The sequence below is a fragment of the Heloderma suspectum genome, chromosome 7 (assembly GCF_057233095.1).
Source record: "Heloderma suspectum isolate Gila_16-S chromosome 7, 16-S_ref, whole genome shotgun sequence".
Lineage (NCBI taxonomy): Eukaryota > Metazoa > Chordata > Lepidosauria > Squamata > Helodermatidae > Heloderma > Heloderma suspectum.
The window spans coordinates 74,701,459-74,723,137 of record NC_139464.1 but is presented as its reverse complement, the minus strand read 5'-3'; the positions used below and the strand labels follow the sequence as shown (position 1 = coordinate 74,723,137).

Genomic DNA, 21,679 nt, shown 5'->3' with positions numbered 1-21,679 from the left:
CTGTGCCTTAGATTATATGTACCAATACCCACATTTCTAGCTCATGAGGAAGATGGTCTAACAATAAATCAGAGTAACTGATGTCAATAGCAAACATTCCTGCTCATTTGAATGGATCTGGATTACATCCAATGTGTTTGGAAGAGTCAAACCAAACTTAAACATGATTGTCAACAAGGACACAATACAGTTTAATTATTGGCAAGTTACCCTCAGCACATGGAATGTAAACTTAGAAATAGTGTAAATAAAGCTTTGAAACCAGTGTCCATATGAGCCAAGGGAGCAACAATTTACTCTTATCTACTCCAGGCACAGTTTGTCTATTTAAGCATTTACTGAACTATATAGCTGACATTTTCAAATATACATTTATATTTACAGTCAGCCAACATGAACAGCTGTGATTTTGAATGTCAAATGTATTTTGCTTGACTGAAGATATATTGCTTTATGCAAAAATTCCCAATAATTTAAATTGCTCATTTTTCTGCATTCGTATAACTGATGTTCATGCTCATTTTAGCATTTATACCAGTGTTGGATTGGATGATAGTCTGAAAATTACTATTCTGGAGATAAGTCTGCGATATTAATAAAATAGCAATGAAAATGAATCACTGCACCTAAAAACCTGAGTTCTCATGAAGGAAAAAACATCTTTAATGAGTTACCACTGGTCCATTGCTGCAGCCTTACAATCTTGAGTAACCAAAAAGCTAAACATTGACTTTCAGAGGACCAATTTTAGCCAGTTGTTGAATCCAGTTGTGCTTACTTCTGAGCATTCATGTACAAGGTCGCAGTCATTCTGTTGTCAGAGTTTGAAATGGGGTCTGTAAAAATTTTATGCCACAACTCCTATGAGAGCACAAGGCACAAATTAGTTAGACCTTTGTTACCACAGGACTGTGTTGTTTTTACGGTAACACAAAATATAGAGACATTTCTCTACTCTAAAACACCTGCTTAGCAACAAGGGTGGACTGCTCAAGAAGGAAACAGGCAAAGTGATATCTTGTTATATCTTGGGCAGAGTACTTGCACCCGCTGAGATGGTCCAATAGAAGTAGAAACAGAAACCATGGAACAGTATATTATGCTGTTACTACCACTACTACTAAAAAAATGCAACTTTCAAGTTACATGTTCTTTGCTCAGCATTAGAATTCAGAACAAAAATGAAACAAGTTGTTAAGTGACTGCCTATTCTGTGAGATGAAGGTAGAACATCTACTATTAATACTATCTTAACTGTATTCAGACTTCTCCTTTCGGCTATTGAATCATTGGCCCATTATGATGAATTTGTCACGTCTTGCAAATCGAATTGCTCATATTCAGTTCAACATAGTTTAACTAAACTAAAAAACTGAAGTATTAGCGGTGCAGTGTCTATAAGGTATCTGTTTTGTGGATTTTATCCATTGTTATGAGGATTTGCTTAAGGTTGGTGTGATAGTGACATGAGTATGACTATTTGCTTGATGATATTTCATATTATGAAACTGACATAAAAGAAGCTGGGTCCATTGCTGGCTGAGATTATCAACACCTCCTTTAGTGAGGAGACAGAATAGCCCCAAAGCTGCACTGTAGGAAAAATAATCTTGATGCATAACTTGCCTTTAGTAATAATGCCCTCCTTAGCCATCCCTTAGGGCAGGGGTGGGGAACCTATAGTCTTAACAACATCTGGAGGGCCACAATTCCCCTGCCTATTGACCATGCTGGCCAGGGCTAATAGAGCCTGTAGTCCAACAATTAGAGGACCACCGGATCCACAACCCTGCCTTAGGGAAAGGTCATTGAGAAAGTAGCCACACTGTATCTTTAAGCTGTTCCTCCTAGTCAGTTTCTTGGATCCTGGTAGTGCACTGACACCAATTCTGTTTCATCTCTTTCTACCTGACTTCAACCCTATAATCTCAAGGCTTTCCTTGAGAATGGGACTGAACACAGGAGAACATACTGAAGCTGGAGCCTGACATGATCCTGGATCTTAAGGTGCAATAGACAACACTTTTTGCCAACTCCACCAGCTGAGAAAGATAAAGCTCATTCTTATACCCCCCCTCCCCTCCCCAAGGCTTCATAGCTGCCGTTTATGCATTAATAATGTCAAGGTTAAATCAATGTAATGTGCTGTATATATGGTTTGCTGTTTGGAATTTCAGCTGGTACAGAATGCAGTGACCCACATCTTATGGCTTGTCAGATGCCCCTTAAACAGTAGTTCAGCATCAGTACTGCCTCAGCATTGATGTCTGAGCACATTTTGATTTTAATCCTTAACATTCAAAATGGCTCAAGATTTGAATACCATGTCAATTTGAATGGCTCAAGAGTTGAATAGAACAGAGATAAGGACCCTGGTGCCTCTATATGTTTTAGACTACAACTCCTATAATCCCTGACCACTGAGCTGGGGTTTATGGGAGTTGCAAGCAAAACATCTGGAGGGCACCAGATTGCCTGCCCCTGCCTTACAGCTTGCTTTCTTCCTCTGTCCCATTACACTCTTTTAGATCTGCCAGTAGTGCCCTCTGCCTTATTCTATCCATGCAGCATGTTCAGAAAGCAATCAAATACAGAAGTGCTTATCAGTGGCTACAGTACAGTGATGGAACCCTCTTCCATAAGAAACACCTCAGAGCAACCTGGAAACAGTGCAGAAAGGGGGCAAACAAAATGACAAATGGGTTGGAACAACGTATTTATGAGGAAAGGCTGAAATGCTTGAGGCATTTTAGTCTATGGGGAAAAACGATGACTACAGGATACAAGAGTGGAAAAATATGCACAGTGTAGAAAAATGGAGAAAAGTTTCTCCAATAATACTAGAATTTAGGAGTTACCCAGCGGATGGGCTCTTGTCTTTATGCTCTGCTTATGGGCTTCCTAGGAGGTATCTTGTTGCCCACTGGGTGAGAGAAGATTCTGTAGTAGATGGACCCTTAGCTTTAGGACCTGCTTATTTTGGCTGGCCTAATAAGCCTAATACAAAACAACGAACTGTAGATGATAGCTCATCTAGTCTCAAAAAGATGAGGTTGATCATTACTTTAGTGATACTAATAGTTCCTTCAGCAGCAGAAGAATGTTGTTAAGACTACAGGTTCATGGAATTTAGCAAGAGTTAATTATCAAAACAGGGAGAAAATTAGACAAGGTGGGAACCGTTTGTTTTTTTAAAAGGATTTTCACTTGTCTGGGCCTGAAAGTCAGCCAAGAGGTATCACAATGAACTTGGAATCAGTAAGGAAACAAAACAAAATTTGGAACACTGGAATTAAACATTTGTAGATTTATTTATAAGAACAAAAATACAGAATAATTTTTAACAAGCAAATTAATTCATACACACAAAAATAAAATTTATAAAATACTTGGACAGCTCATTATCAGCCTTGATTCTATACTATGACCAAAGGATAAAATGGTTTGAACCAAGTGTAGCCACACTAAATCCTGAGGTACCCTGCTAAACTGGAGGATCAAACTTTGCCATCACCTCTTCCACATAAACATACTTTACTTGTTTTCATTGGTTTTGATCCAAAGGATTGTGTATGGAACACTACATTTGCAACAGGGCTTTCCTCCCCCAACCCCCACAAGATGCCATTACTGAAAGTGGAGGGATTTTCTAGGATGGCATATGAGACATGGGGTAGGGGTGGGGTGGGAAGATGAGACTGAAGAATTTCCTATGCAAAAGTGAAAGGCACTTTGGATCCTCCTAGCCATAGTCCCTCATCATCTGGAACTGCCTTTCTGAAAAGGTGCATAATCAACTGTATTTCTATATACAGATAGAGAAAGCCATTTGTCTCAAACACTGTATCTTATCTTGAGATGTTTAATGGAAGAATCTTTCAATCCTGAATGTTCCAAATGACCAAATAGTGAACGTGCAGCTATAAGGAGAGAGAGAGAGATTACTACATTTCTCAAGCTTTTTATCAGCTGTTATATATATACTGTCTTAACCAAATTTGTTTCAGAATACATATTTGAACACTTACTGCATAATAATGAAGATACATCCTTCATTCTGTATTAAAAATTCAGTAATTTCAAAGTGCAAAGGGCCATAATATGATACAGTCTCACATAGCACATCACATATGAGAGGCATCATGTCTCATCAGAACATTTTTAATTGAACTGAATGACGAAGTGCCACAATTAAACAAGCAGGAAGGAACAAAATATAGCAGCTGCCATGATTTCCATCTACTCTAACATGAGGGAAAAAAACTCATCCTGTCAACTTTTTGGAGCCCTTACAGGATATGACCTTGGCTTACTGATCCACGCAACCCAATTCCATGTAGAGTTAACCATGCCTAATACTCCATAGGATTAGGTTGTAATTCTCTTATGTCTGATGGACACCTTACCAGGTGCACATTTATATCTGTGTATCTCTTTGTTGTCCTTAGCGCCATTTCTCTCCAATTTCCTCCTCCAACAGAAACAAACAGGAGTAGGAAGTGACCCAAATATTTGTCTTATTTTTGTTTTATTTGATGTCCTTTTGGTGTGTGTGTGTGTGTGTGTGTGTGTATATATATATATATATATTAATTCAGGAGTTTTAATGTTTTAACTATAACTTTTGTCATTACTTCTGTATTTTGTTAGCTGCCTTGAGTGCTATTTTAGTAGAAATTTAATTAATAAAGAATAAAATTAAAATGAGCAGTGAGAACTGTCCCATAGTCTAGATAGGTCATTTTCTGGTACACACCCAGAAGCTATTTTAAAGTGACCCCAGGGACAGAAGTGAGACAGCTGCCCATAGAAATGAATGGTGAAATCCAAAATTTTAATGTGGCTGACACTGGATACCAGTATTTCATTCTAGTCCCCCTTCCCTCCCCCGCAAAGTAGCAGCTACATTATCTTGATTTCTAATTGGAGGAGGGGGTGATGAAAAATATTCTGACTTTATCCAGCAACTATGCTGAATAGTAATTAATTTTTAAAAGAAAGAAACAACACTTTCAGGATTCTGCTACAGCATGTTCTGTGCTCTGATTGTATTCAAGGCATTCTCTAAACATACTGACTACTAGATTCCCAGAGAGATCCAAAAATGCATTTTACTTACTTTTTTTCTCTGAATCTGACATAAACATTACTGCCATATCAAATCTTTTTGATTCCGACAGCTTCTGTAGAATTTCTAAGATAAGTGAAGGCTCCTCTTTCCTACAAGATAGAGAGGGATTAACAAGTAGCTATAAATAACTCTTTCTGATTAAGAACATCCAAGAACATAGCATTATCAAACTCAATTACAAAGTGAAAAATAGAATACATGGTTACAAAAAGACTTGCATGTGAATATGTAAAATATGTATAGCAGCAATTAACCTGAAGGTCCACTCTACAAGCAGCAACAAACCAAATATACAACGGCTGATAATCTGAATATCAGGTTATATGAAGAAAAGCAGAAGCATCTTGAGGAACTTTTCTTATTTAGTTCCAAAATCCTACGTATAAAAGAACATGGAATTACTCCCTTTTAAAGAACAACTATGCCATTTCATTTTGTTCAAAGTAGCATAGCTGCTGTCATTTTTGTTATGGAAATTATCCTGTTTAATACCATTTCAGACTACTTTCATGAAAATTGATGTGTTCTGGGACTTCCGGTTGGAACCAATGTCACTCTGGTAGCATCCCATGGGCTCTCCGTGGGAGCTTTCTCAAACAGCTTTTTAAAAGGTTGAAAAACCTTTTCATTCCCCCCTGGAATTAAAAGGGAGGGGGTAAGGCAACATCTGGATAACATCTTGGAGAAAAGTACCCCCCTCGAGATAGTGGGGGGGCTGGATTCCAGGATTATCTCTCCAGAGCTTTATCAACGCAAAAAGCTGTACTGAGACTCCTATTTCATAGGAGAAAACAGGGCCGACATGTTCCATAATAATATATGCTTTAAGAAATATCAACAACTTCTGAGGGATGATTTAAGAAATGTTAACAATATTTGAGAACATCTGAGGACCTGCAAGGTCTGTTTGAGAGAAACATGAATGCACCGAGGAGAAGGAGCTGGCATCAACTCCCCCCGCACCCCCTGTGTCAAACGTTTCGGGAACAGAAGATATAGTGGAATTATTTACTCTGATAAAGACTTTATCTTCGCAATTTACGGAGCAAGCCAAAAGGTTGGATTTAATCCAAAATTCCATCACCACCCTGCAAGGAGCTGTAGATTTAATTAATGCGTCATGGCAAAAAATGGAGATGAAAATTAATGAGCTAGAAGAGGCAGGAAATGAAACTACGACACAAATTTGTTTTAAAAATGCCTCAGATAGAATTTCTCAACTGGAGGCCTTCACAAGGAGATCCAATGTACATATTATTTGGATTAAAAATCTGTTTAATGATGTAAAATTGCCTATTTTTGTGGATAAACTTTCGCATGAGATACTCCCTATCCCATCTGATTATTTACTTGATATTGAGCAGGCATTTTGTGTACCAAATGCTAAAGGGACTGACTGACTATACGATCATAGTCCAATTTGCAAAAGTCTCCACAAAGAACTATATCCTGCGTTTGGCAAGAGAAGGTGGAAGCCTTTCCTGGAAACAAGATAAAGTTATGTTATTTCCAGACTACATCAAAGAGGTGGTGAATAAAAGAAGGCAATTTATCAAAGCAAAAAATGTGGCAAAACAAATGAACTTACAATATTACTTAAAATATTCTGCTACACTTTGTATTGTGTCTGAAGGTCAGATGAAGAAGTTTCTAAATCATGAAATGGTGGAGGCATGGCTGAACGTAAAAATGAGTGAGATTTCTGTTACAACCCCATGACCTGGAATCTTTAGGCAAGCTTTGTTAACTGTTTGTGTTTAGTCTACATGATCCGGGCTAGCTCAGAAGATAAATGATTACACATATATTCGTTTATTCTCTTTCATCTTTTGTTTTTTCTTGTTTTTCTTTATATTTTTTATTTCAAAATATATATGGTATGCTGTATTTCAATTTATTGTTTGAGGGTATATTGTGTACTTATATATCTAGTATAAAATATATTACTGACTGTTGAAGGTTTATATTAAGTTTTATTATTATATAACACTATATTTATGATGATGATGATGATGAATATAGGCTGCTGGGAATGAATTGACCTGTTTCTTTGATATAAGATTGATGATAGGATATTGAAATGTAAGGTTGTTTATTAAACTGTAAGATTGTTAAGGTTATAGATATAGTTTTTAAAACAGAATGGCATCGGAGGCTGGGGTGTATTGGAGTTTAAACTTAATTCTTTAAAGGGGAGAGAAGGGGAAGGAATCTTCTTTTTTCTTCACTTCCTTTCCTGCTCCCTTTTCCTTTTCCTTTTTTTTTCTTTTTCCTTCTCTTTTTGTTATTGTGGTGTCCTCATCAGAATATTGTATTGTTGGGAAATTGTAGTATCGATCAGGTTGTTGGTAATTTTGGTATTATTTCATTTATAAAGATAAAATAAATAAAAATATATTAAAAAAAAGAAAATGGATGTGTTCTGTTTACTTGCCTCCCACCAACATTACGTTTAATAGATACTCATCTAGTCTTTATTTCCTCATTCTTGAGGAACTTTATCTTATCTTGATGGTACTCCCTCTCCCTTCTCTGTGTGTGGCATAACTACGGGGTGTAAATAAACAACAACAAGCGTATCACACATACTCTTAAGAACAACAAAATGCCCCAAAGACACTGGCTAAAGTTCACATAGCTCAGTAGCAGAGGACAGACTTTGGTTATGCTATCATGGGTAGCAGGTGCTGAGATTTTAGGAACTTGACTTTATTTGGTCCTGAGATTCTAGAATGTTGCTTTTATTTAAAATGAATCACTGGTCTTATAACTAAGAAATTTTGGCTGGCCTTGGTAGAAAGGCATTACTTGTGGCTCCCATCAATCCTGCCTTGGCCGAGTTCTTTAGCACGCAGAGAATTTGGTGTAGGAAAAGAATCTTGTCTAGAAGTTTGCACGTGTGCTTCAGATACACTGAATATGTCCAAAGTACACTGCAAAATCAGAGACTGAATTACATTTCCCATTAACCTGGAACCTGGGTGAAAGGTGGCATCTTGTTGACTTTGTGTCATGCTTTGTAGATATTCAGAATGCTTCTGAAGCACAGCATGAAGTCAAAGATGAGATGCTTTCCCTTCCCCAGTCTGGGAAAGTTCTCATTTTGGACTTCCAAGCTGTTCTTCAGAGATTCTGGGTACCTCTGAAGGGCAGCATGAAATCAGAATGAGTGATTTCTTTCAGAAATAAATAATTGTCATGGTGACCGTATTTACGGGCTGTAGCACAGTGAGCCATCTTTGGATTTTTATCAAAGTACTCTGTCATACAGACAGCAAAATGTTTCAGCTCTAGGAAATAGTTTTGCTGAGGTTTTCCCAGACTTTTAAGGTTTCTTACATTGCCTAATAAAATATCTTAAGCAGTATTCATTTCAGATACTGGAATATTACTAGTATCAGACAGAACAAATTTGTCTCCGACTGCAGCCAGACATATACTATGGAAAATATCAAATTGCATTTCAGTCAGGAGTTCAAGCCAACTAAAAAGCACAAATGTTTAACAGTAAATGAGTCTAAAAAGCCATGGGTTTAAACTTACCCAATATAAAAATCCTGTAGAATTTTCAAAATTTGGCTAAATACATCTGGATCCAAGGATTTTTGGAACAGATTAAGGTAAAGTGAAGGATCAATTTGCTTTGGGAGAACAAAAATATTTACACGTATAAAAATTAGAGAAGATATTAAACACTACCAGAATACATTTTCTTGGACACTGCCTATCAGAAAGAATTCTTTGGTGGTATGGAATCAAAGGTTTTATTATATCAATAGTTTTAAACTGTTCTAGGAAATGCTGGATTTCCTTGGTAGCTTATCAGCATTCTTCAAAAAGGTCATTAATGGCAGAGAAGCTTCCATGGAACACATAGCTTGTGCCCTTCAATATTGATTCCCCCTGCAACAGACAGCATAAGGAGAACATTGGACCTGTTCTCAGCCATACTCACAGTTCCTGGGGAGAGACAGTGAGGCTCAAAAGGCCTGGCCACTGCCCTACATGAACTGAATATATGCCTTAGAACATACTCCGAGATCTACCTGGATTCAAATCCCTGCTCAATCCTGAAGCTCATAATGGATGAGGCGATCTTGGGGTGATCATTTGCCCAGCGTAACCTAACTCACAGGGTTATGAGAAGATCAAAGTGGGAGGAAGACAGCTTAAGTCCCTTCAACTTCCTAAGTCATTGCGTAACTGCACTGCCAACACTGCAGCCCTCCCCACACCCAACTAGCACAGAGAGGGAGCATGGTACTCCCCAGACTGGTTTGGAAATAGCTGCTTTAACTGGGCATTTACTGACTGGAGCAGTAAGGCTGCTCTAGTGATTTAATATGATCAGTTCTGCTCTTCAAAAGATACTATTCATACGCAATGCAAAAATATGGAATGAACTTAATAGAAGTTTGAAATTTCATCCTAAAGTGTTGTAAGAGCCTGCTCTGTGGAATTACACATCTAGTAGAATCAAACTTGACAGAAACCAAACATCATCTATAAAGAATCACTTATCTTACCTTCAAGTATGTGTACAACTGATCTGGGAAACCTTTTAATTTTCTGAAATCTGATTCAAGCTGGAAAGAATTCACAGGGACTGGAGGCACAGGAAATGCAGACACATAGGGGAGTGTTTGGTTTTCTGTCTCAGCTTGTTTTTTCATAGCAATAGACTGCAGGATAGGTGATGGTTTCTCTTTGACACTACCCTTGGTAAGAGATCTAAAAACATTAAGGCAGACACGATGCAAAAGATTACTTGGCTTCTATGTGGAGGCAAGTTTTAGGAAACACATTCCCAGTCCCTGATTTAGAGTGCAGGACACCATGCCCTACTATTGCACAGTTTCTTTGGGATTTGTTCAGGAGTACCAAAAATGTCCCACCTAAATGAATGGATACCTTAAAGCAATTACTGATAGATTGCCCACTAGATCTTGGGCTATGCCCACCTATGATCGCTTTTATAAAAATTTACCAGCAAGTGCTTCATTGGCCCAAAAATCTGTTTGTGGTTCCTGGACATACATTTACCCCACCCAGAACTGCATGCTGAACTTGTACAACTGCACCTGTGTATCATATACCATGTTAGAAGAAGAATAGAAAAAATAAAATAACAGGGGCAAGAGACTCCCCACTGCCAAAACAGAGTGCTACAGTGAAGGAGGAGGATAATGGCCATGATGAAGTACAACAATGCAAGATCCAGTTCGCACCAATCATGCAAAATGCTTATACCCCTTCAAATAATGCACACGATTTTGTACCATCATGTGGATGTTTCATGGGATGTTTTGCAAACACACCCTTTCCCCGCCAAAGATCTCAGTAGTGGGTTGCATGGAAAACTACTGTTGTGAACAGCACCTGGCACAATGCACACACATTTCAAAGTCTAATCATGTAAACAATAATTAGCTTTAAAATACATGATTAATCCTACACACTTCAACAAGACTACCTACGCATGAAGGGAAATGCATTTAGATCCACTTGCAATTTTTAAAGGGTTATAATGCTTCAGACAATCATGCAAAAGGCTTTCTGATGAATGTAAAAATTTAGACATCCAGATTTATTTTTAAAAAGGTTAAATTCAAAATGCCATGCACCAAGTATTTAAAAAAATATTGAGTTAGGCATCTTTATTCCACAAATATATTAAATTTGCTGAGGAAACAAGGAGTAAGAAAAAGTGAGGCACAACAAATCCTTATAGTCCTCCATAGAGAACTATAGTTTAAACATCAAAAGGGAATTTACACAACTACAAAAGTAAACACTTTGTCTTCAGTTTCATAATGCAAAGAAAAAGCATGTCAAATGTACCGGCATTCTCAGCACTGATTATAGTGTAGCCATTTGTTCTCCTGTAATTTATCTGTCATTCCATTTCGCTTATTTTCAAGGGCTGGAATTTTGCTAAAAGAATTTTGTTGAAAAGTACAGTTCACACTGTTTTTTCTAGCAACTATAAAGCTATGGATTTTTTTTTTTTAACTGCAATCCTTCCAAGCAACCATGATTTTTAGCATTAACTATCTTGAGCTAAATCATCAAAACCCATATATAATTAAAAGGCTAACTAAAAACATCACTAAAATTACATGTTTTCATTATGCAAAGTATTAATTTGAGCACAGAAACCTACAGCCTCCTTTTCATATTTGATCCTATATTTAGGATACTTACTCTGTGGCTACAGAATCACCTATTTCTTCGATTTTCAGTAACTTTGCTTTGGGAATATCAGATGGAGAAGAGAAGTCACCTTTGCTTGGATTCTTTGCAAACACTAAAGCTTGTGTCGCTTCTACACTTGCAGAATCAGACTCCTTAGGCTCTAGAGTGGTGGTAGCCACCACATTTGTGGTTAGCATCTCATGACCCACTTCTTCAATTATTACTCTTCTCAATGGTTTCTGAACAGAACACAATCATGAAGTGAGTTAATCGCTGCAGAGACACAGCCTAAACATACTGGTGAAAAACAGGATACACTCCTGACGAGTAGTCGTGTCTATCATAGCCAAAAATGAAAAGCTCTGTGGCATATTAAAGACCAACACATTCGCTGTGGCATGAACCTTTTCTGGCAATCAACAGGAAGACACTATCTCCTCTTTAGTACAAACATCTAATCGCATCTTCTAACGCCAAATATTTGCATTCTCAATGACTTCACTCACACGTAATGCTAAACCATAGTTTACTGCTGCATGCATGAGCAAAAAGGAGCCTGTGCAAAGCACTGGACTCAAGCGCTCCCCTGCTCCTCCTGTGCAGCCAGGAGGAATAGACCAGGATTCCATTTTGCTTGAGACAGTTCCTGGTTTGTCATTATGTGTAAACGAGGAATCACGGTATAAAATAAAATCTATGTTTTTTTAAACAAGACAACTAAACAATACAGAGTGTGTAGTTGGCTTGTCGTGATATAGTCCATGGGGTCACGAAGAGTCGGACACGACTGAACGACTGAACAACAACAACAGTTTATTTTAAACCATGACCTCTGGTTTGCACTTAATGACAAACCAGAAACTGGGCAAAATGAAACTAAAAACTGGCTTATTAATTCTCCCAGCCGTATTGGAAGAGAAAAGGGGAAGGGGGAGCCTGTGAGCCCAGGGCTTCACTCAAGTTCCTTTCTGCCTTTATACATGCAAAAAGTATTTACAGTGAAGTATTGAAGGAGTTATATCCTTCATCATTTGTACTTACCGTTGATCTAAGATGCAAAGGTTTATCGATGGGTTTCACCTGATTTTGTATTTCAATTTCATTCTGTGATAGTCCAGGACATTCCATGTCTGTCCAGAGCCCTTTTGCAATTAATTCCTTAAGAAGATTAGACAGATAACTATTCATGAAATTCTGAATTTTAAACTCACGAAATGAATAGATAAAATACCCTTTAATAAATTGAAGCTGCAAAATATGTATAGGAACACACATGCACCAACACACTTACATTCTTAAGTTTCATTATTTCGCTTATTGCTTGCTTATTTCCAGGTTCCAGCTTCAAGACAGTTTCAAAATCTGACCAACACACATAAGAAACACAAATGTAAAGTAAAACCATAATGGCCTCTTTTAATAAATTATTCATGTTAGATACTAATCCTCCAAAAGGTAACTCTTCAATAATCACAATTGTTAAGGCACAAGCCACCAAATCGTAAGCACTTGGGAGTCCCACTGAATCCAATAGTACTTCCAAGGGAGATTTCTCCCAAGCATGAGATTTGCTTAGAGATGGCATGATCATGTTTCTAAGTGTTAACAAGCTATTGAAAGGCAACCAAAATACTGGCTCAAATTTTACTAAAATATACACAACTGCAGAGAAATCTCAGAACTAAAAGCAAAGCATTTTTAATGTTTGGGCAATCAGAATTGTGGCAGTAGCAAGACACTGTACATTCTTACCTATGCAGTCTAAACAGCTTCCTTTCAGGCCCAAACATCTTGCTTTCTTTTGAATCAGCTGTACCATCCATGATTCCAATATAACAGGACAACTCAGAATGCCAAATTGACTAGACTCTCATTTGCAAGTCCAACAGGCTCTAGATTCTGCCATACCTTCTTTCACGTGGAAGTGAAAATCTCTTTATATATAAATAAAATTAAGGTTTCAATGCTTTCCTCTGGATAAGAGATTAAGTGGACAGGATCACACTCATGTGCCCTTGTACAGTGGTCCGACATCACGGTAGCCCAGAACAACAAGGTGTGAACAAGCCAGTTGCTATATGCATGGGCTTGTCTGCTGTCATACTGGACTAAGTCTATTTCATTGAGAGATTTGGATGGTGCAGAAGACAACATCAAAAACACACTCTTTCATTCAGAATCCCACCTTGCATAGCTTCTTTTAGCTTTCCCAGTGCGGCTCTAGCAGTCCCTCTTCTGGCATAGGCTTTAGAATATGAAGAATCTAGTAAAACAGCTTGAGTACAATCTTCTTCTGCCTTTTCATATCTTATCATCAAAAGAAAGTTTTGTTGAAAAGAGATTACTTATCACTGCATATCAAATCAAATATTGTTTTGGTTTCTTATAATATATTTGGACTAAACTTTTCATATCTAGAATTTACATATCAGTAATCATGAGAATTATATGCTACTACAATATATGTAACATCTTAGTAGTTGAAAATATTTCCTGTTCCTTTTCACAGCATTATGACATTAAGGGTGCAATCCTATGCATGTTTAGACAGAAAAAAGTCATACAATTCCCAACACAGCTAGCCATGCTAGCTGGGGCATGCTCGGAGTTGTAAGGCCTTTTTCTGTCTAAATACGCATAGGATTGCAACCTAAAAGTACTGCTTGCATTAATTATGACAAGACTAGTATGTCACTTGAAGTTACTTTAAGCTTTAAGTTACCTGAAAACTTCAAAATCTTCTAGTTGAATACGTTGTAAGAATAAAGTTAATGTAAACCTTTGTTAGACAAGATACATGATGCTGGAGATATTTAAATGTGCCTTGTCAGTTCTTGGAAGAATCCCAAGTATCTCAACTTTTCCTGGAGTTTCTTTCCATGGTTGATTACAACAAAAGATTAGGAAGATCAGAAACAAAACAATTACAGTCCAAATCTCAGAAATGAGTAACTACACTGGTGAAATAAGTAAACTTGATTAATTATATGCACCTAGAATATATATGAGGAGAACTTGGTGTTGTACTAATTTAAACCATTCATAGTGTCATACATGAAATAAGCTTGGGTTGGCTGCTTATTTATTCAACATTTATTTTCACATACAAACTGTTTCAACTCAGCCCAGTTTCCACAAGTTCTTAAGAAAAAGAAAGGCTAAGAGGACACAGTGAAGTGCATACAATTCAGGCTAGAATTTATTCTCCAGCCATTTATTTCAAAGATGTTGTAAGAGTTGAATTAATAACAAGATCATGCATTTTAAAGAAGATTGTAAGAATTAGTAAAAATTAGAAGTATAATTAAAACTGAATTCTAAGAAAATTGCAGACAATAAGGAACGGTAAATTCAACATCACTCACTTATGAATTTTCAGGTAGGCCATTGCCCTGTTTGCTGGAAGAAGTGCATTGGTGCCATCTGCTGCCATTCCGCGTGTGTAGCATTCAATTGCTACTTCATATTTACCTTCTTTGAAATATCCATTACCCTGTGATATTCGGCAAAAGGAAAAAGAAGGTATGGTATATATAAGCGATAAGGTGGGAAGTCTCAATATGTTCAAACAAGCGAGTAATACTTTAAAGACGTTATTCCATAATTCTTCTTGCAAGTGGAAGGGAAAGAAATGGTGATCATATGGGATGTTTTTCAGAGAACTGTGCAGAGCTCTGCGTGCTTCCGATAGGGCAACACAATGCATCATGTGGTGTTGGGCCAGGGCTAGGACCAGGTTATCACATGCCAAATTAGCTTAAAAAATCCAGTTCACTTCCCATTTAGTTTAACATCCGGCTGCATTTTTTAAAAAAAGATCTTGGGCTCACAATGTACAAATTAATCACTAGATGCTCATCCCATTTGTCACACACCCAAATTTAGGTTCTACTTCCGCATGGTGCATAGACAGAACTGCAGGCTTTTCTGGGTAAAAAAAAAATTGCATAAGGTATTTCTGGACTACGATAAAATCCCAACATCCCCCCAAAACATTTCTCTTAAATATTGTTTTGTTATATTTACCAAATCTTTTTCTGTAATAGCCTTTTGCTTAAGCTGCTGCTCTTCCATTTGTTTAACTTCCTGTTCTGTAATGTCCATGTTCTTGTAGACATCTGTTTCTTCAGGTTGGGAGGCTTCTTTTGACATGAGAGCCTGATATAAAAAATACAAGACATTTCTACTACATAGCTAAAAAGAAAATCATGTTCACAGGGGAAACTGGGTTAACTGAAGTTCTTTACCTGTTCAATTTTCTTAAGTTCACTTTTTGCTTCAAAGTTGTTTGGATCCAATTCCAAAACCTTTTCATAATCTTAACAACAAGACATGAAAATATAGTGTTTTTCAAAAACTATACAATATATGGCAAATAGTGTTATGGGGGGGGGAACGATGAACCATTAGAAAAACCTAAGATAGAATTTTCTAATCCTATCAGCAGTGCTTCTTATATAGGTAATGTGATGACATACTTCAGTTCAAAAACACACAAACTACATGATGACAGCGGACATAATGTATTGATCCTCTATAGTATTATAAATAAATACCCAATCAAAGACTTTTTGATTTTAAGGGAAGAGGTCAGGTCCCCTTACATCTCAAAAACTGGTGTTCTCTCATAAATTTTAATTAGATTTTTCCCTGGAAGATTTTCAGCTTCCACAAATTTAAATCTAAGAGAATATTTGGATTCTTCCAAAATTAAGGGTATAGTTCCCAAATTTGGGGGTGGGGGGGGTGGGGTTAAATTTTAAAAGGCCTTCCTAAAAAAGGAATAAAAACAAATAAATGACAAGTCACTTATAGAATCCTACAAACCAATAATGCCCAAGAAAATTTGAGGTGCAGCATATATTTTACTTGCAATCTAGTTTACTTGCAATCTGGTTTACTTGCAATCTGGTTTACTTGCAATCTGGTTCAATTAGGAAGTTACTCAGGCAGGAAGTGAGAATCCACACGTATTACTTCATTGGCTGGACCTTTTTATGCATCTTTCAGAGACAGGGGAAATGGAAGTAGCAATAGGTAGTTACATTGAAATTAGCATTTGACCATATCACTTGCTCAACCCATAAATCAAAAGGTCTGGATCAAGAGGCACAGCAATGAAGAAGTGAATAACTACTCAAAAGGAGGTATAAATTTCACACGCACACACACACTCAACAAAAACACATGTACCTTCTCTGGCACCTTCAAAATTTTGCAAAGCAAACCGAGCTGCTCCTCTTCTGGCATAAGCTTTTGTATAATTTTTATTTAGGGCAAGTGCTAAGTTACAATCAGATTCAGCCACAGAATACCTGAAACAATATTGTATGTTTATTATTGTAAATACGTGTTCATGGACTATGTACAAAGAGGAACACATGCAATTCTCAGAAATATGAGTCCAAATTAGTAGATCAGGGGTGAGCAATTTGTGGCCCTCCAAATACTTTGGCCTACAACTCTCATAATCTCTCCCCATTGGCTTTGCTGTCTAGGGCTGATGGGAGTTGTAGACCAAAACAACTGGAAGGCCACAAGTTGCCTATCCTTAGACTAGAGTGTTACATTGGTAATGAAGTGGAGAAAGGCCTCCAAAATTATCCAGCCTTGACTGTATTCTGTCCCCTATTATCTACCAAAGTAGTCAGAGGATTGGTGACCCACCTGCAAGGAGTTCACACTCAGAAAACATAACTCCCTATCCCTGTTACTTTTGAGCACCAACCAGCTTTTGAAAGGGCACTTGTATTCCAATTTCTTTGTTAATCAATCCCTCTTAATAGCAAAATCAGATGGTTAATTGCTAAAAGGGTTGGAGCCAAATGGGACTACAGGGAAACAAGAGGGAGGTATCACCATACTTAGAGGAACATCAAGGTTTTCAGAAGGTTTAAACTAAAAAGTCTTAAGGGGACACATCCTCACCTCAAAAGACCAAATGAAGATTAACCCTGCTCAATAACTACTGTATGTTGAAGCAGCTGGAAAACTGGAGGTGAGGAGAAGAGTGTAGAATCCATTGCTTAGAGAGAATGGCTGGCTAGAACCCAACAATATAACATTTTGTAGTAAGTTCCACTTACTATTCTTATAAGAAGAATTTAGTATCAATGGCTCTGTATGCAAAACATGGCCATTCTCTATCACCCTCCATCTGCTTGGATTTTGCCCACTCATCTGTCCAAGAGCTCCCATTACTACCTCCACCTAGGGATGTTGGATAATTTTATTTGGTCTGCATTTTAATTCACATTTCTCAGACTACTAAGTTTTCAGAGTGCAGACATCTCTGAATTTTGTGATGCAGTTCTCAGCTCAAAAATTCATATTTTAATGGGAAATGCATAGAAAAATGTTTATTTTAGGGGGGAATGCATATAACTTAAATGTGCATTATCACAGTTTTTAAAAATGCAGAAAACAGGATGGAACAGACTTATGACTGAAAACATACAAAACTGGCAAGGACCAGAAACAGACTGATCTATCCAGCTCCACCTATCCCAAATATAGGATTAAAGTCCAACAGCAGACAAATTAAAATCTAAATGTACCTGTAAAGTATTCTTAATTCTGTGTCACAAAAAATGTAAAACTTTTGAGATTTTCAGATCTCAGGAGATCTCAAAAGCTTGCACATTTTTGTGGCCTAATGAAGGTGTTACACTAATATGGATTTCGGAATTGTTCTTATGGCTAACACAACTACCTTTCCTTTTTATTCTGTGTCTTCTTCTATCTCCTACCCTAAATTATGTACCTTCTAGTTATGTTAATGTATGATCCCCTATTGGTTTTTACTCCATTCTTCTGTCACTAAAGGATTGATTGATGTGTTCACTCCCTACCCCCCTCAACAAAAATATTTATTTTTATCGAATAGAACAGAATCTATTTTTCACCTCTTTTAAGAGATGTGTTATAATCACGACACATTTCTTACTTAACATTATATGTGAAATGAGGCACAAAGGTATCCAATACAAGTCTTACTTTTTTAGTCGAAAAAAGGCAGATGACCTATTCGTAGGCAGAACTGCATTGTAAGGATCTGCATTCATTCCTTTTGTGTAACATTCTATTGCAGCATCATAATTTCCTTGTTTAAAATAATTATTACCCTATTAAAACAAAATATAGTAGTCAGTGATACGAATATACTACAAACTGAATTTCTTTCTTTTTTAAGAAGGTAACTCTTTTCTTTTCACATTTCTTTACATCAGTGCTCACCTATCTCTTAGGATCAACTGACCCATATTCAACTGTTATTCATACGGAGCCCTTGAAATTGATGTTTTCACAGAAGAGCCAGCAAGATTGTATGGAAGTTTAAAAACCACTCTGTTTACTCACTGTTTGCTTATTTTAGAAAAGGGCAAAATATTAAATCAGGAATTCAGCCACAATATCTTGCACCATAATGTGTTACATTGAAAAATAAACATAAAGAAAACAAAGTGTTATATTCTCCAATGCCTCGATAGATACACTTTATAGGATCAGACATTGTGATGGCAATGTGTGCCTATAAACCTGATTATATTAGATTTTGAAGTGTATAAATCTGAGCCCTCTTATTGAAAGGTAGCATAACATTTTGTAAGATGAATGAATGAAAAGGAGAAAAAAAAGAAGAACTAATCACCTAAAAAGAAAAATGTTCACTAGGTGATCTTTGGCCAGTCCCTTTCTCTTATCGTAACCTTACTCAAAAGATAGCTTGATGATAAAATGGGGAGGGCGGAGATAAAAATGGATAAAAGGTGGGATAAAAATGTGAATAAATGAATAATACAATTTGGGAAGGAGTCATTCATCAACTATCTGCTCCCAACTCGTATTTCAATTTCTAAACCTAACTTAGGGCACAATCCTATTCAGATAAGCGACTGCCTATCCAAAGCAGAGCAGGAGACGCACGGAGGGGATCATTCCCTTGGCGTTTCTCCTGCCCTGCATTTTCGGCTGTCTACCCGCGGGAGTGCTGAGCAGCGGAGGAGGCTACTGTATGATACACTGGATGTGTCTTACAGGCATTTCTGCCCTCCCCGCCCCGGAACACCCCTTATCGGCCGCTCCGCGCTCCTCTTGCAAGCGTGGATGGGGCCGTTCGGCGCTGCCTTTGAGGCAGCACGGAAGTGTGGGGAGGTCGGTTCCCAGAAAACCAGATATCCTATGGCCGTCTAGCTGCTGTCTAGTGGCCATAGGATTGCTCCCTCCAACATCCACATATTCTATCAGTTTTCACAACCTACTCCAGGTGATGGAATGGCATATGGGAGAGAGATTATCCTGGAGTCTGGACCTCTCAGTGGCTTTCAAAACCATTCTGAACATTTGTTTAATGGAATGGTAGGACATAATTTCAAGTAGATAAATAAATACCAGCAGTCATGGCATTCTTCTGAACTGCCTACCTGGGCTGGAGACTGTTTTCTGATGGTACTGCTCCTTCCTAAGGGCTGTTTGCAGACTGTGAGGCTGTTGTTCCACTCCCTGCTAGGAACTATTCTAGGGTATGTGTCAAGGTTTAGTTTTTGTCTCCCATCTTTTTATTTATTCATTTATTTATTTATAAGCTGCCTTTTAGAGCTGCCCTCTCAAAGCAATGTATAAAAATAAGTGAGAGACAAGGTACAATTTAAAGGTGATCATATCAGCACAGATTTCCAGAATTATTTTGTGAAACTGCTCTGCCAACATAAGCCATGGTATTAATCAAAGGCAGCCTTGGAGACAGAAAAGTCTTCAAGGCCCTGCTGAATGCCAGAATAGAAGGGGAAAGGCATAGGTCTATTGGAACAGAGTTCCAAAGACTTGGGGCCACCACTGAGTAGTCCCTGTCTGTAGTGCACACCACTTAAGTTCACTGAACTTAAAAGGTGGGTGTTCTAGAAGGATCCCCAAAGTAAATCTTCACATGCAGGTAGGATTGTATGGCTGAAGGCCGTACATCACATAACCTGGTCCCAAGCTGTTAACAGCTTTAAAAGTTAAGCCCAGCACTTTGAATTAGGCTCAGAAATATACTAGTAGCCAGTGCAACTATTGCAAGATTGAAGCTATGTGCTCAAGCTTCCTGTCCAGCTAGCTGTATTTTGCACCAGTTGTAGGTTTCAGACGATCTTTACGGGCAGTCCCATGTAAAGTACACTGTAGTAGTCTAGTCTGGAGGTAACCTGAACACAGGTTACCGTGGCCATGTCCAACTGCTCCAGAGAGGGACCTGGCCACTGTCATTCATGTCTTGGTGACGTCTAGAATACAATTTTATAATATAGTCTATACGGGGCTTCCCTTGAAGATAGTCTAGAAACTTCTGTCGGTTAGAACAATACCCCACATATTAGCCAGTTTTTGAAAAAAGTCAAAAGATATTCAATATTACACAGACACAGGGATATAAAAACACAACTTTGTTTGTAACATGGCTAAAACATTAGAAAAGGAATAAAGAATAGTAAAACATGTAAAAATGTCTGTAGCGACCCTCCTAGTGGACTAAGAGGACTTCGTTTCAAGAGTTAATTTTTATGGCAACCAGGCATCAAAACGTGTGGCTTCATTCTGAATTACAAATGAATTACCAATGTAAATATTTGTAAAGGTTCACGAGTCATGCAACTTAATGGGCATTAGGAGAAAAGAAGTGTTCCTCTTTTGAAAAGACCAAAATAACCTTTTCTTTCTCAACAAGAGCCTTTTCTGTATCTATGTGAATTCCGTCTTCTTCAGAATCTGAGTCATGGGTGCTATCTTCCTTATCAAGTTCTTCAAGGATCTTATCCTGAAATAACATATATTTAAAGATACTTTTGAGTTCAAGACAGCACACGTTTAAAGAACAAATAAATACAGTAGCAAGATAACGTAAAGGTAAATGCACAAATAGTGTACAAAGAGAACCCTGAAGGAAAAAAAAAGATATACATGAGCAATCGGTATTAATGCTAGATTCTGTAGCCTTTCATGCCAATTTCCAAGCATTCTATCCAGACAATCAAGGCAATACTCTTCCTTCATACTTTATTGGAAAACAAGGCCCAGCCGATGCAAGAGTAAGGCAAAAGCGTAGGTCTATGGAATTCTACCACCTCATTGTACATAATGTACAGAACAGTTCTAATGCAACTATGCTATAGCCCAAATCAGAGAAACACCTCCATGGAAGTAAATCCAATTGTCTTCACTGTAATGTACTTCAGCTAGAATCTTAGGATAGGGTGGAAGAATGCAATCTAGGCAGTAGTGCTCCTGTCCAATCACTATTCATTTCAATTGGATTTACACCAAACCAAGTTGGCTAATCTAACTTCTCCTCCTTAACTAGCTCATGAATTAAGGGTG

General features: G+C 37.6%; 1 protein-coding gene across 10 annotated transcripts in view; it reads right to left on the bottom strand.

Moving 5' to 3' along the window:
- Positions 1-3,292: 3,292 nt before the first annotated feature.
- The window catches only part of RPAP3 (RNA polymerase II associated protein 3), a 25,137-nt gene continuing 6,750 nt past the window's right edge, over positions 3,293-21,679 (bottom strand). For 8 of the 10 annotated variants that reach the window (XM_084810622.1, XM_084810625.1, XM_084810623.1 and 5 more), the window contains 14 exons: positions 21,012-21,119; positions 18,323-18,450; positions 16,520-16,641; positions 15,574-15,644; positions 15,353-15,484; positions 14,692-14,819; positions 13,512-13,633; positions 12,618-12,688; positions 12,368-12,484; positions 11,336-11,565; positions 9,658-9,862; positions 8,675-8,772; positions 5,120-5,220; positions 3,293-3,920 (listed from right to left, as the gene is read on the bottom strand). In XM_084810622.1, the coding sequence (XP_084666748.1) occupies positions 3,835-3,920; positions 5,120-5,220; positions 8,675-8,772; positions 9,658-9,862; positions 11,336-11,565; positions 12,368-12,484; positions 12,618-12,688; positions 13,512-13,633; positions 14,692-14,819; positions 15,353-15,484; positions 15,574-15,644; positions 16,520-16,641; positions 18,323-18,450; positions 21,012-21,119 (1,719 nt within the window). In that variant the 3' untranslated portion in view covers positions 3,293-3,834. Of the gene's footprint in view, positions 3,921-5,119; positions 5,221-8,674; positions 8,773-9,657; positions 9,863-11,335; positions 11,566-12,367; positions 12,485-12,617; positions 12,689-13,511; positions 13,634-14,691; positions 14,820-15,352; positions 15,485-15,573; positions 15,645-16,519; positions 16,642-18,322; positions 18,451-20,919; positions 21,120-21,679 lie in introns of all 10 variants that reach the window. The other 2 variants (XM_084810628.1, XM_084810629.1) reach the window with 1 other exon arrangement.